The sequence below is a fragment of the Canis aureus genome, chromosome 13, assembly GCF_053574225.1.
Source record: "Canis aureus isolate CA01 chromosome 13, VMU_Caureus_v.1.0, whole genome shotgun sequence".
NCBI classification, from domain to species: domain Eukaryota; kingdom Metazoa; phylum Chordata; class Mammalia; order Carnivora; family Canidae; genus Canis; species Canis aureus.
This window is the reverse complement of record NC_135623.1, coordinates 28,909,496-28,924,961: the sequence shown is the minus strand read 5'-3', so window position 1 is coordinate 28,924,961 and position 15,466 is coordinate 28,909,496. Positions and strand designations below refer to the sequence as shown.

The following is a 15,466-nucleotide window of genomic DNA, read 5'->3' as shown; positions in this document are numbered from 1 at the left end:
CTTCCATTCTATTTTTACATTCTCATCTCATACATTCAGAAGTAAAATACAGTAATTAGAGAACAATTTTGTGTTTTTATTTTTATACCTAGGAGTTGTTATGCAACTTGCTTTTTGTTTTCGCTCAGAAGTTGTATTTTTTAGATATATTTACATCTGTCTGTATCTTTACCTGCATAACTTACCTTTAGTTGTTGTATAGTATTCACCAAATACATTGGTCTCCCTTCTGATAAAAATTTATCTTACTCCCATTTTTCCATTGTTGACAGTGACATAGTCATCATTTGTACAATTGCCTCTTTATATAGGTAAGAGATTCTCTACTAGGTATACTTAAATACTGAATTATTTAGTCACATTTTCAGTTTTCATGGATGTTGCCAGATTTCTTTACAAAGTCTTTATCACAATTTACATTCTTTTCCTTTTTATTATCAAGGGTATGGTTTCTGCATTCCTTCATCTGACCTACATGTTTTTATACATTTTATTTATCAGAGTGCTTTTTATTTTTTTTTAATTTTTTTCATTTGTTTTTATCGAAGTTCAATTTTCCAACTCAGAGTGCTTTTTATTAAATAACATTTTTTTTCTTATTGTGCATCAGTTAATCGTTCATATCCTCTGACCAATGTGAAATTCTGTAAATTTATCAGAAAAAATAGTCCATTTCCATTAAGATTTTTGATTAAAAAAAAATTTATCCTTATCAGGATCGGTATGGTGATCATCAGTAAATATGAAGCTCTAGAATTTCTTGGGCTTCTTTATTTCCTCTAGACACAGCAATAACAGTTTTAGATCATTTTATTTTTGCTCAGTAAAATATTTCCTATAAGAAAATGCAGAAGCTAAAATTTACTAAATGAACATATCAGAAAAGATACTCATTACCTGTTTCCCATTAAAAACAAAATGTTAAACAGATAAAGGCTAGCTTTGTTGCCAGGTAGTGTGTTTTAAATTCCTTTATTTTATTGAAGTTTACTAACTCTACAATTAAATTATTTTTTGGTAAAACCACAAAGAATTTTTGAGATCTGTAAATGGCTAGATTTTAGTCACCAGGAATATAATTTTTAATTTATTGCTGTCATATTGCTGGGAGATAAATCAGCATATCTTTTGTTTTGGTGAGAGTATGGGTAAAATTGGAAAATAAAGCAACCGAGTAGTCATTGAATATTATAATTTGCTTTTATGACATGCTAATTAAAATATTTCTATTTATAAAAGTAAATTATATGACAATTGGCATGCACAGTTTTTAAAAACATGGACAGACTGGTTTATGAGTAATTGTATCTGTGGTTAATTTATTTAATCTCAGATATCTCTGTAATCTCAGATTTCTCAGATTTTTCCTACTTTATATGGGTACTGTATAACAATGCTTTGTAGTAAAGTGCTAACTTTGCATAATAATTTTATAAAATTCAACTCTGCTAATTTAAATAAGATTAATACACATGCTTACCTAATATCATTTCAGTTAAATTTGTGCTGTTTCCTTTGTTCATTTTGTGAAAACTAGAAGCTGAAATGATATTATTGAAATTTAAATTTAGATTTAGATATCCACAAGTTTTAGTTATTTTTTATGTAGTTACTCTCCTCCCTTTGAGACATGTTTTGTCCCCCAATCTGTGGTAGAATGTATCACTACTAATCAGATCACAGTATGTGTGCACAAGAAAGCCAGAACTAGTACCTGGATCTTTTAACTAATATATCAGTTTTTTTTTTACTAATGTAGTAGAATTCAAGAATCCAAGCATCTCACAGAAATTTCTGAGATTTTGTTATTAATGTTTTCTTAATTGGCCCCTTCTATATAATTAATTCACTGTTCCATGTTGGGCTTTGGGGAACTATTTAAAACAAACAAGACAAAAAAATAAATAAAACAAACAAGACTTCAGATGAGGCCAGTCTTGCCATTAACAAGCAAGTCTCCTGACCTCTTTGGTTGAAATTTCCTTGCTTATTAAATAAGAATTGGACTAAATGATCTGGATAGTTCTTTATAAACGGTTAGTTCTTTCTCCTTTTCTTTTTTTCTTTTTTTTATTTTTTTTTTCTTTTTCTTTTTTTAATGATAAACTATACTGCTCTGTAACTACAAATAGAACTAATTGCCATCAAGTTGCATTGTATTCCTCCTTTGGAGTTTAAGCATACCAATCACTCTGCTCAGTTTCTCACTGAGCTAACTTTAAATGTTCCTCTGAAACATTGTACCATGATAATTTTGTTCTTCCTGTTGCTAGTGGTTGGTTTTGCCAGGAAAATTTGACTCTATCTCAAGAATTAATCCATGTAAATGCTGTATAGTTCCCTCTGTCTCATTCTTTTAATATCATCAAGGTTTTATCATACTTTATTTGGCAAGCTTGAGAAAACAGTCATTTCCCTGTAGAGCTACAGCTTGATTTGACAACTTCTAAGTTATTTCTTTTACTACTTTTTTGTAAGGTTATTTCCTTGGGAAACTATTTGATGTAAAATAATGATTTTGCTGATGTAAAATACCCTAATGATGTAAAATATCCTCTTTCATAAGGTATTTACCAAACTGGTTTTTTACAAGTGTTTTTTTTTTTTCCTCATAAATGAGCTGGAAATAGGAACTCAACCAAAAGTTTAATTTCCTTCCAAATGATTTATAAATTTGAGAGGTAGTTGAAGGAATAACCAGGGAAGCATATTTTTGCTTTTGGGCTTTTTTTTCCTCTAGGACTTGAAATTTTTATTCTTCATTGAAATCAAATTAATAGAAGGGCTTTAACAATATTAATAATGATAAATTGGATGGTGGACACTTGAGGTTTGTTCTTGTAACCTTTTTAGTTATGCTGTATTCATGCGCTCAGCTTTTAAGTATCATTTTTTTTATATTTCTATAATGTTAAATATATTAGTCAGATTCTGTTTTACTTTTTATTCTTAGAAGCTTTGTTGTTTGTCATCATGTTCTATTATTTATTTCAGCATACATATTGAAACATTTCTAGAAATTCCTTGAAAAAAATCACTTGTTATAAGGGAGAAAAATAGAAAAGACTTGAATTAACAAAACCTTAAACAAAAATAAATATAAAATACTATTTTTCTAGCATTGAAACAATCCATACTGAATCTTACTCAATATTTTTTGTGTTTTTGTAATAGATAAGACAAAGCCCATGGCTTCCGTAACTAATACCAATACTTCTAGTACACCAGCGGCTCCCGTGGCTGTCACAACACCTGTGTCATCTGGTCAGGCAACCCCTACGTCACCTATGAAAAAGGTAAGCTAAAATTGTGTTTGTTAAAAATACATATACTCTGTTTAAGTACTAAAGCATTAAGACAGTTCTTAAATTTTTATGGTTTATTCCAAAAATATTTAAGGTTTAGAATAAGAATATATTTTTATTTTTAATTTGACTGAGAAAGTATTAGTTTGCACATGAAAACTTATGGTCGTGGTAGTTTTTATTTTGTTGAACTTCTGAGAAACATGGGTTTTATATTCTTTATCCCTGTTCAGTAAAGGTGCATTTTGATAATTTGACATATGTGTGAATTAAGCACAGAAAATACTACCAAAAATCAAGGAGACAGCTAGAATCTAGATTTTCTAACTCTGTACAAAGCACCAGGCATGCAGGTATGGTATGCCAGTAAGAGTATGATATCTGATGTCGAATAAACCAGAGATCCACTCCTGACACCACTGCTTATTAATTGTAAGGACCTTGAGCAAGTTATGGTCTTCCTTATCTATCAGGAGAAAGCCAAACAAAAATAATAAACAAAGAGAAAATAAATTAGCATTAGGACTTTGATTGAGAGAGAGAGCCTGGCTAATTGACTAAGCGCTCTCAAATTGGTAGTTTCATTTCTTCCTCTTCTCCCTTGTTCTGTTTCCAATTTGTTCTCTATCTTTTTGCTCCTTTTCTCCACCAAACAGTACTTTCCAATTAGTGTGTTCATCTTTTTAAAGATTTTTCTTTTCCCTGCTACTCTGAAACCTGTAGTTATTTTAACCCAAATTAAAGATTATGGGCGTTGTTCTAGTTTATCTTGTTTTTTTTTTACCACTGGTCTCTTTTTAAAGCCCTCTTTCCACCAACCCATACTTATCTTTAATGAGCATACTCATTTCCCTGTCTGTGTATACACACACACACACACACACACACACACACTTTTTTGTGGAAACATTTAAGAATTGAGTGCAATCAATATAACTCTTTACCCCTAAATTCTTGAGTATGAATGTCCTAAATACAAAAGCATTTTCCTTCATTCTCATACTAAAATGATCCTATTTAGAATATTTAACTATGATATAATACTATTATCTATGTTTATTATATACAAACCTTAGTCAAGATTTTTTCAATTGTCCTCCTACTAATGTTCTTCTGTTTGTTTTTTTAAATCAAGGGCCCACTGAGGGATTGCACATTGTGTTTAACTGTCATGTCTCTGCCTTTGGACTTCTTATTTTGTTGCTTATCTGACATTATTTGGTTGGCATGGGTTTGAGGACTGATTTTAAATCCCTATAGTGTTTCTATTATATTGTCGACATTCTTGATCTTTGGATTTGGCTCCAAGTGGTGAAAATATGAATCTTTTAGAATAATAAACTAGAGAATTTTTTGAAAATCCATACTGCTGGTAATAATCTTTTTCTAAAACTGTTACTGAGGAAAGAGATAATGTGGATTCTTAGTGGTAGAAATGAATACATAGATTTCACTGGTACAGTTTGAATATCAGGAAATGATGCGAATGATTTATCTTACCTTCTGTATTCCAGAACTGAGTGCTTCCTGAATTCAGCTAGAAGCTATGTTCACATGATAATAATCATATATTCTTAAAAATGAAATCCTCCAGGGGTAATTGCAGAATTTTAAAGATAATTATGCTATAACAGGAGTCATCATAGGTTGCTTTAAACTTTATTTAATTATAGAACCCTTGTATACTTCTTCAATGAGTACCAGACGTTAGCTCTTTTAATTTAATATATGTTAAAATTACAGGATTATCAGAAATTCCCAAAAGCTCATCTTGAAATATCTGGCCACAAACAACTAACTAACTGGCTCTCATTCTTTTGAGTATTTAACTAAGCAGTCTCCTACTATAGTCCCGTAATTGCACTAGACTTCTTTTGATCAATTATATTTTTCTCAAGCATAGCCCCAAATTTAATAACTTAATTGCTCGTAATAACTTTTAATAACTGTTAAAGTTATAACTTACTGTTAGAGTAATAATAATAACTGTTAGAGTTACCCCAGTAACCTCTTTCCTATAAAAAATCCTTATTCAGAACTACTTCTGATTCTGTAATTAAATCGATCTAATAACCATCTGCTTCTATGATTTGCATATTGAGAAACTCCATTTTGTTTTCAATTTCAGAAATCATAGCTTACTTTGAAGATTATGTTTTTTTAGTCTTTATTCTTAAGGTTTTGTAGCCAAATTTTATTTTAATCAATAAAGTCATGGTATACAAATAATTTGAAGTATTATTTTAATGGATAGAACAATCTTATTTTGTATGACTTTTATTTATTTATTTATTTTAAAGATTTTATTTATTCATGAGAGAGAGAGAGAGAGCGAGAGAGGTAGAGACACAGGCAGAGGGAGAAGCAGGCTCCATGCAGGGAGCCTGACGTGGGACTCGATCCCAGGTCTCCAGGATCACACCCTGGGCTGAAGGCGGCGCTAAACCGCTGGGCCACCCAGGCTGCCCTTTGTAAGACTTTTAAACCTTGTTATGTTCGGTGATACTTTCTATGTTAATTTAGCATTTTAATGTTTTCTAAATTAGTTTCAAGAATTTTCCTTTACTTAGACCTAACAGATGAATTTCTTTAGATGAATTGTTAATCTGTAAATGCATCTTAAAAGATTTTGTAGTTAAGAGCTCTATTTTTAGATTCCTACTTGCTACTCTGGTTTTGATATTTAGACAAAGATATCTTCAGTTTTATTGCTTTCTCCACCAGTGCATAAACATGTACATACTCATGGCAAGGAATAGATCACAAAACTGGAAGCTCTATAACAGCATTAAATATCATTTATATTCTCTAATAACTCAGGATAGCTACAGAGAAATGTAGATACATTCTTTTTAAATGATCTTCCTTTAAGTTCTTAACTCTTCAGCTAATATTAAAGAACCGTTTATGTAGCAGTGACACCAGGACTTTGATTTGTAGAGATGTTTCCTATAAAATTATCAGTTTGGTATATGATTTAAAATTTTAACCGTAGGGGCACCTGGCTGACTCAGTCAGGAGACCATGTGACTCTTGATCTCGGGGTCATGAGTTTAAAACTGCAATGGGGGTAGAGATTATTAAAAACTGAATAATAAGTAAACTGAGGGCAGCCCCGGTGGCGCAGCGATTTGGTGCCGCTTGCAGCCTGGGGTGTGGTCCTGGAGATCTGGGATCGAGTCCCACGTCGGGCTCCTGCGTGGAGCCTGCTTCTCCCTCTGCCTGTGTCTCTGCCTCTCTCTCTCTCTGTGTTGCTCATGAATAAATAAATAAAATCTAAAAAATAATCATAATAGGTAAACTGAAATTTTAACAGTAAGTTTATATACTCTCTTTAATCAAAATAAATATTGTTGGGATCTCTGAAAAATATTACCTATTTTGCTGTAGACACATAAATTCTGATAAATGTAAACTGTATTTACTAGATGGTAAAAATTCAAAATTTTCTTGGAATTACATATTTTGATTGGGTCCAATTAAGTATAATAAGAATTAAATTTAAAAACTATGTACTGGGATGCCTGAGTGACTCAGCAGTTAAGCATCTGCCTTTGGCTCAGGGCGTGATCCTGGAGTCCCGGGATCGAGTCCCGCATCGGGCTCCCTGCATGGAGCCTGCTTCTCCCTCTGCCTATGTCTCTACCTCTCCCTCTCTGTGTCTCTCATGGATTCAAAAGAAAAAAAGAAACACACAGACAAAAAAATACTATGTACTGTGGGCATATGATGTATGCCAGTAAAAGTGTACAAATGTAGAATAATGGCTTAAAAACGGAAGAGAGAGTTGCCTGGGTGGCATAATCAGTTGAGCAGATCCTGTTTGGGACTCTCTCCCTTTCCCTCTGCCTCTCCCAACCCCCCACATGTGCTTGGTCCCAAGTGCGTGCACGCACACACATACTCTCTCACTCTCTCAGTTAAATAAATATTGAAAAAAGTAAAAATGGAAGAGATCATATTTGATTCAAGGTAATAAAATTAGAACATTTGAGATAGATCTTGAATGAGTAGATAGTATTTCAGCTGACAGAGAGAAGGAGAGTTTGTAAGTTTACTGAAAGGAAGAGAAGATAAACAATGTGAGCAAAGTTGGGATAATGTGGAATATTTTGTAGGAAAAAATAAGTTGTGAAATTTGGTTGATTTTAGGGAACATATACAAAGTAAAACAGAAAAATAAAGCCAGATTATGGAATGTCTTTATTTCTTTGGTAACATTTTTATAGTTTGATAGATAATAGAGAACCATAGAAAATGTTTCTGCAAGGCCATGAGAGAATTATTCTTTATAGGATATATTTTGGCAGCAACATACAGGTGTATTTGAGGAGAGGCTAATTCAGAGAAGATTGATTAGAAAGTCATTGAAGTTGCCCAAGATGATAAACTACAGAAGTGGCAGTGGTCTTATAAAGGAGAGGAGATTCAGAGCCTTGGCACCTAATTTATAAATGGGGGAAAATGACTAAGAAGTCTAACATGACTATGAAGTTTCAAATATAGGGAATTGAAGAAATATATCATTGCTAACAGAAATAGGGAACTGAGGGAGAGCCAGTTTAGAAATAAAGGTTTGATTTTAAATATGTCGAGTTTTAGGTTCTAATGGTAGTTCTATATGGTTCGTTCTCCAGGTAAATAGAAATTCAGGGCTGGGAATTTAGGAATCAGACTGAACTAGAGATAAATTTTAGAATAAGCTGAGTACAGTTAGCTTGAGGAAGGATAGAAGACCCTATTCCTAACCCTCAGGAGAAGGAAGTAGAAAAGGAAGCTGGGAGATCTGAGAACAGACTCTTGAGATGCTTATGTTGCAGGACAATGCTAACAACAGCACGAAGACCAAGAAGGAGGGTGGTCAGAAGAGTAAGAAAGTCAAAACAGTGCCCTGTTACAAAAACCAAAAGAAGAGTGTCAGGGAGCAGGTGTAGTTGAGTATTTCAGAGATGTTCATATACAGACCAAATAAAATTGAAAGGAGCTTTGAAACACATAAACCCTTAAACCCAACTTCACATTAGGCAGAATGGAGGTATATCAATCATTGCAGTGCAACAAATGTCCATTTCAAAATGAATAATACTGCCTCATCTTTCTCAACTCTAAAACAGCAGTAATAATAGCATTCCATTGGGTGGTTGCAAAGACTAAATGAGATAACCCATCAAAAGCACTTTTAAGCTTAGAACCTGACAGGAGTAAACATCTATTAAATGTTAGCTTCTGTTCTAACATTCAGTAAATGTTAGGTTACCTATTTTATCATGGAGGGGGTACCTTTATTTCCATTTTGGGCTTTAATATTTTTATTGATTTGTTTATTTTTAAAGATTTTATTTATTTGTTCATGAGAAACAGAGAGAGAGAGGCAGACAGATAACAGGCAGAGGGGGGAGAAGCAGGCTCCATGCAGGGAGCCCGACGTGGGACTCAACCCTGGGTCTCCAGGATCACACCCTGGGCTGAAGGCGGTGCTAAACCGCTGAGCCACCCAGGCTGCCCAGGGTTTTAATATTTTTAAATGGTTGAGAAAATCAAAAGAATACTTTGTGACACAAATTGAAATTCCAGTGTGCCTAAATAAAGTTTTATTAGATCACAGCTACGTTCATTCACTTATGTATTACCTGTGGCTGCTTTTGTGCAACAGTGTAAATGAATAGTTATAACAGAGACTCTGTGGTCTGCAAAACCTAAAATTCATAAATGGTCCTTTATAGAAAAGTTTACCAACCCCTATTCCTGAATGTTATGACTTCAGGCTCAGAAATCAATAACCAATCATCTCAGTGCCTGTATTATTGTATAAAATGTTACAGAAGTCCCTGGACTTTCTCGGTCATTGGAACCATTAATGTTTTATTAAATTTTTTTCACAGTGCCTCTTGGCCAAAACAAGTTCCTCTGTTCCGTTTATTAAGTAGTTAAGTGCAAGTAAGTTAACAATGGCAGTTTGTGCAATGTCCAACAGATGTCACTGTGCTTTTTCTCAAAACTTTAAAGTATCTTACAGTGCCTTTGTGATTTTACTCTGGCACCCTAGAATACCTCAATGCACATTTTGGGAACTGAGGAATGCGGTATATCATGAGTCTATTTTTTTTTACCCTGTTGATAGGAATTAATTACAGGAAGTATCTTACACAATAGTTTTGTCTATGAAATAGCCTTCTGACATCCTCGGTGCTTTAACAAGCTCTCTTAAACTGCTTAAGTATAGACAACTTTGGTAATAACTATGGAAAAAAGTGGGTTTTTTAAATTACCCATATCCAATGCTTATAGGAATTAGTTAATTACTGTATTTACCCATCTATTCTTAATTGTGGTTAAATATTTAAACTTTGTGAGTTAATGAAATGAACTAGTTAAAGGTACCACATGTTTCATTTTTAGGGCTTTTGGAAAGTATTTGTACAAAAAATTAGTTTTTAGTTAGAATGTTTAAATTAGCATTTGGTGGTAAAATCAAATAATAAGTTTAAGGATATGGTATTAAAAATACTGAATTAAGTATTATAAGTGGAAGATCTATCAGTTATTACTTTTTGTTGATTATGCTGAATTAAAAATGTTTTAACCCAAGTATATAAATGAATAAAATCAAAATTCAAGCCCAATAGTTTGTTCATTCATATACTGCAACGTTATCTGCTCCGTGTGCCTTTAACTGCTTTAGAAATTTCTTTATTAGATTCTTTCAGAATTTCTCTCTCATGCTAAAACTAGAACTTGTTCCCAGTGACTTTTAAGATTGGATCATTACCCAGTTATTGGGTTTTAATTTGTTATAAAATTCTTTTTTTAAAAAGTGTGTTTTGATCATAACTTCCTTTTCTGTTTTTATGCTTTCAATCTTTTATCTCTTTACCTGTCTTATTTTAATTGGCTTTAGTATGATTTCATTGCTCCCATCATGCCTGTGGTGGAATCAGTAGATCCTGCATCATGGAGGCAGGGCTTGCGCAAAACTGGCATTGTTCTTGTGCCCAATAAGGGTGAAAAATCTATGGTGAGGCATTTCTATGTGCAAGGATTATTTATATTAGGTTACAGCATAACAAGTTTAATATGAATATTGGTTCCAAAGATGCATGGTTTTATAGTCCTTATGGTGTGCTCATTTCTGTTCTCTGTATTTGCATCATAATTTTTCTGTGTGATATAAAGTGTGGAGTGTGTTATTAAATCTAACTTTTGGAAAGGTAGTTCTTTTTTTTTTTTTCAGTTTTAGATCTTTACATTTTTTACTAAGACATTAACCTACTTAGTAAAAGTGTTTCTCCTGAAACTATTAACTATAATTTGAAACATATTATCTGTAAACTTGTCATTTCCAGCTTAGGATTGATTAGTCTTGATAATTTTTTTCTTTTCCTTAAAAATAAAATAAAAACAGTTTCCAACCTCAGCTACAAAAGTTTCTCCCAAAGAAGAAGAGAGAAAGGATGAGTCTCCTGCATCTTGGAGGTTAGGACTTAGAAAGACTGGCAGTTATGGCGCACTTGCAGAAATCACAGCATCTAAAGAGGCTCAGAAAGACAAAGACACTGCAGGTGTTATGCGTTCAGCTTCAAGTCCCAGGCTTTCCTCCTCTTTGGATAATAAAGAAAAGGTAATCTATTTCACAATCTGATTTCTATCAAAATTCTAATAATTTTTTTTTTAGGAACATCAAATCCAATGAATTTTCTACTATATATCATTATTAGATCTGTGTATGAACTTAATTCACCTGACTTAATGAATCACATGATAATACAAATATACCCACCTTAAAGAAATGTCCATATGGAATTACAGGCATATATCAGAGATACTGTGATTTTGACTCCAGACCACTACAATAGGGCAAGTCAGATGAATGTTTTTCTTTCCCATTGTATTTAAAAAATATATTTATACTATAGTCACTTAGTGTGCAGTTGCATTATGTCTAAAGAAAATATACATGCCTTAATTAAAAAATACTTTATTAAAGCTAAAAAGCACTAATCATAATCTGAGCTCTCAGCAGTTTGTAATCACTGATCAGAGATCGCCACAGCAAATATAATAATAATGAAAACACTTGGAGGTACCTGGGCAGCTCATTTGGCTAAGTGTTTGGCTCTTGGTTTGGGCTTAGCTTATGATGAGGGCTCTACCCTCAGTGCAGTCTGCTTGAGATTCTTTCTCCTTCTCCCTCTCTCTCTCTGCCCTTCCCCTGCTCATAAGTCTTTAAAAAAATATATTAAAATATTGTGGGAATCACCAATATTGTGACAATTTGTGACATAGACACAAAGTGAGCAAAAGCTGTTGGATATGCTGGAATGTACTTGCTCGATGGAGGGTTGTAACAAATTTCAATTTGTAAAAACAATTTCTGTTAAGTGCAGTAAAATGAAGTTCACCTCTAAAAGTATTGGGAAGATCAGATGTATTCACCCAAAAATTAAATTATGAGACTATACTCAAAAAAAAACTTCACCCTACTTAAAAGCCTGCAATAATATGTATTAAGGGGCATTTATTCTAGAATTTATTTATTTGTTCCAGAATGTAATTATACTCATAGAGTCCATTCATCTAATACCTGTAATTTTTTATCTTCTATTTCATCTGATACATCAAAAGCAACCTCTTTCTGATGAATAGTTTTAATAACTACATTTGGAAGGTAGTATTAAGTTATAAATTACATCAAGTAGAATGTACCACAGTTCATTCAGTGATAATTTATTTAGCTGGATTATTTATTTTCTGTTGCATTTCTAGTGCTTGGACTTTTTTCCAGATAGTTTCCTTCCTCTATTTAAAAGTGTTTCTTTGTATCAAATTCAGAAATGGAATTTCTCATCAAGTAATTTTAATGTTTTTTATTTTTATAAATTGATTGCCCAATTATTTTCCAAGTACTTGATGCCAGTATAGTGGGAATATATCAGATGCCATTACTACTAGAGTCTCAACTTGATTTCGATAAGTATAATCTAAGTAATTTTCGTTCTGAATATTTTAATGTTACATCAAAGTAGTAAATAACTTACATAACATAAATAACTGAGACTTAACCCATCAACCATATTTGAGACCTTATTTCTCTGGAAAAATAAGAATATTTTACTTTATTATACTGCATTACCTTACATAATCTGTTATAGAAGTTTAAAAAAAGTCATTAAAGTGTAGAAGAAGTTTTTTCCTTATATTAAAATATTGCCTAAATCTAGATTAAAGTAGAAAGAAAAGAAAATTGGTTTAAATAGGCTATTAGTAGTATTAATAGACATTAATTTTAAAGTGTAGCTAGGAACTTTGGAAACATAAAGTGAACTGTGATGGCTGTATAATTGTACACTGTTGAATACTCTTTCCTTAATACTTTTAGCAGCTCCTGTAATATCACGCAGATTTGTTTTTACTCCTTTTTTTTTTTTTTTTTTTTACTTTGTGTAGGAGAAAGATAGTAAAGGAACTAGGCTTGCGTATGTTGCGCCTACAATACCAAGACGACTAGCCAGTACATCTGACATTGAAGAGAAAGAAAACAGGTGCATTCATTATAATTTGCTTTATGTTTTTACTATGAAATCTTTATTGGGGTGCTTGGATGACTCATTTGCTTAAGTATCCAACTCTTGACTTCAGCTCTGGGTTGTGACATGAACCCCGCCTCGGGCTCTTTGCTCGTCCTGCTTGGGATTTGCTCTGCCCTCTCTCCTCCCCAAATGCGGACATTTAAATTGTCTGATATTTTGTGATCATAAGTAAAATTTCCGTAAAATCTTAATTTCCCCTCCTATAATTAGGAATATACCCTAGGAATAGAATCTTAGAACTGGAATTGCTTTCACTTCTTAATAAATATGCCAAAGTGGGACACCTGGGTGGCTTAGTGGTTGAGCATCTGTCTTCAGCTCAGGGCGTGATCCCAGGGTCCTGGGATCGAGTTGCACCTCAGGCTCCCTGTGGGGAGCCTGCTTCTCCCTCTGCCTCTCTGCCTCTCTGTGTCTCTCATGAATAAATGAAAAAATATTTAAAAAAAGAAAAAGTAAATGTACCAAAGTGTTTTCCCAAAGGATTTTACTGGTTTTTGCTTCTACTAATGTTTATTCATATACAGCTTTCTTAATTCTATTGTAAAATTATATACCAGAATTTGAAGGATGTTCTTTTCGCAGAGATTCTTCAAGTTTGCGAACAAGTAGTTCCTATACAAGAAGAAAATGGGAAGATGATCTCAAAAAGAATAGCTCAGTTAATGAAGGATCAACTTACCATAAAAGGTAATATAATTCTTAAGTAACTTTCATGTATTATTTTATAAAAATATGAGGCAATTTTTTTGGAGCCCTCAATATCATTGAGAAAATACATGCTTTAACTAATATGTCTTGTTATTTAAATAAAACATCACTTAAAGGCAGAATATATATTTAAAGATGGGTGAAAATTTGATTCTATTTATGTCTTCCTATTGTATATATATTTAATTAGATTTTATATATTAGAAGTATCTTTTAGGTTGTAGCGTATTTAAAAGGAACTCCTTATATAATTGACTAGAGCAGTTGAAATAGGTCAGTGTCTTCAGTAATCTGGTCATTATTTAGTGACCTGGAAGTTTCCACTTTTCTTAGAACTCAGAAATAAGGAAATGTCTTGAATGAAAATGTTGGGAATAATATCACATTGAAGGGGGGGGGGGGGCGGGAACGGGACATAAATATTTCTCTGCTAAAAGCAGCCAGAAAGAAGAGTAAAAGATGAGCAAGTATAATATAGGCATGGGTCACTCCTAAGGATATGCCTCATTACTGAAACACTCTTCTTCAAAAAGATCCATCTTAACCTTCCCTGGTTAAGATTTTGATAAAACCAAACCCCTGACTATTTTTCTCAGACCCAGCCTGGCATGACCACATGATCTGTAACAGTTCCAGGAATGTAAAAAACAGTTCCAGGAATGTAAAAAAAACAGTTCCAGATCAGATCATCTTTGAGTCCTTTTTGAGGGAGGGGGAGGCAGTAAAATGATACACTACCAAATTAGTGAAGTCATCCAGACTCCTAGCAAGTTGTAGATGCAACTCTTGGTGCTGGAGCTGGTGGTGTATTTAGGAACACAGTTTCTTAGATCTTTCCTAGTCTTGTGAATCTGTATAATATATAGACATTAACTATAGAATACACATATAAACACATCCTATATAGATATGACTCTTTCCTTTAGTTGCTCCTTTGGTAGAAGACCAGATGATTTGATTAGTTCTAGTGTTCCAAGCACCACATCAACACCAACAGTTACCTCTGCAGCTGGGCTTCAGAAAAGCCTGCTTTCCAGCACAAGCACTACTACAAAGATTACAACGGGTTCTTCCTCAGCAGGCACACAAAGCAGGTGAGTCACAGATACATTTTGTGTTCAAGCCTATTGTGTGCTTATGTACGTGCATGCATTTTTGTTTAGAAGATTGTGGGGCTCTGGATTTTTTCATTTACCTCATTAAAATTATTTACAAGCAAAATTTGGTTCCAAAAGAGGCAATTATGCATGTCTGGGGAAAAAATTAAGTTCCTGAATTATTAACTTTCCTTGAATCAGGCTACTTAAAATGTAAATTTCTCCTTTAACAGCTCTGGTTGAGCTTTTTGGTTCATAGTTGAAAGATGTCTTGCCATGTGTCTTAAAAAAATCCATCCCTGTAGTCACATGTTTTGGCTGCTAGAAAGTGCTTTCATTGTTTAGCTGTTTTCCTTTTCTCTTTTTGTGTTGCTGCTTATGATGCGATAGTACCTCAAATCGTTTGTGGGCTGAGGATAGTACTGAAAAAGAAAAGGACAGTGTTCCTACGGCATTGACCATCCCTGTTGCTCCAACTGTTGTAAATGCTGCAGCCTCAACCACAACCCTGACTACAACTACTGCTGGCACTGTCTCCTCCACATCAGAGGTCAGGGAGAGACGCAGGTGTGTAAAGGTCCTCACAGGACTGCTGATGTATCTTGCCCAGTGATGAAAGTTGTTTGTTTTGTTTTTTGATCTTGTCAAGTTGGTGACAATCTCTTCAGTAAGTTAATAAATGAAATAACCTGTATCAGCTCTGAACTTGCAGATTGATATAATAGGCAATTATTAGCATTTCAGCTTGGTGACTCCCTCTGACAGAACT

At 33.4% G+C, this 15,466-nt stretch overlaps 1 protein-coding gene across 6 annotated transcripts in view; it reads left to right on the top strand.

The window, feature by feature from the left end:
• The window catches only part of PPP1R12A (protein phosphatase 1 regulatory subunit 12A), a 139,693-nt gene that overhangs the window by 87,212 nt on the left and 37,015 nt on the right, over positions 1–15,466 (top strand). For 5 of the 6 annotated variants that reach the window (XM_077845616.1, XM_077845620.1, XM_077845618.1 and 2 more), the window contains exons 9-14: positions 3,175–3,296; positions 10,708–10,923; positions 12,750–12,844; positions 13,475–13,579; positions 14,527–14,694; positions 15,088–15,264. In XM_077845616.1, the coding sequence (XP_077701742.1) occupies positions 3,175–3,296; positions 10,708–10,923; positions 12,750–12,844; positions 13,475–13,579; positions 14,527–14,694; positions 15,088–15,264 (883 nt within the window). The remainder of the gene's footprint in view (positions 1–3,174; positions 3,297–10,707; positions 10,924–12,749; positions 12,845–13,474; positions 13,580–14,526; positions 14,695–15,087; positions 15,265–15,466) is intronic. The other variant, XM_077845622.1, reaches the window with a different exon arrangement.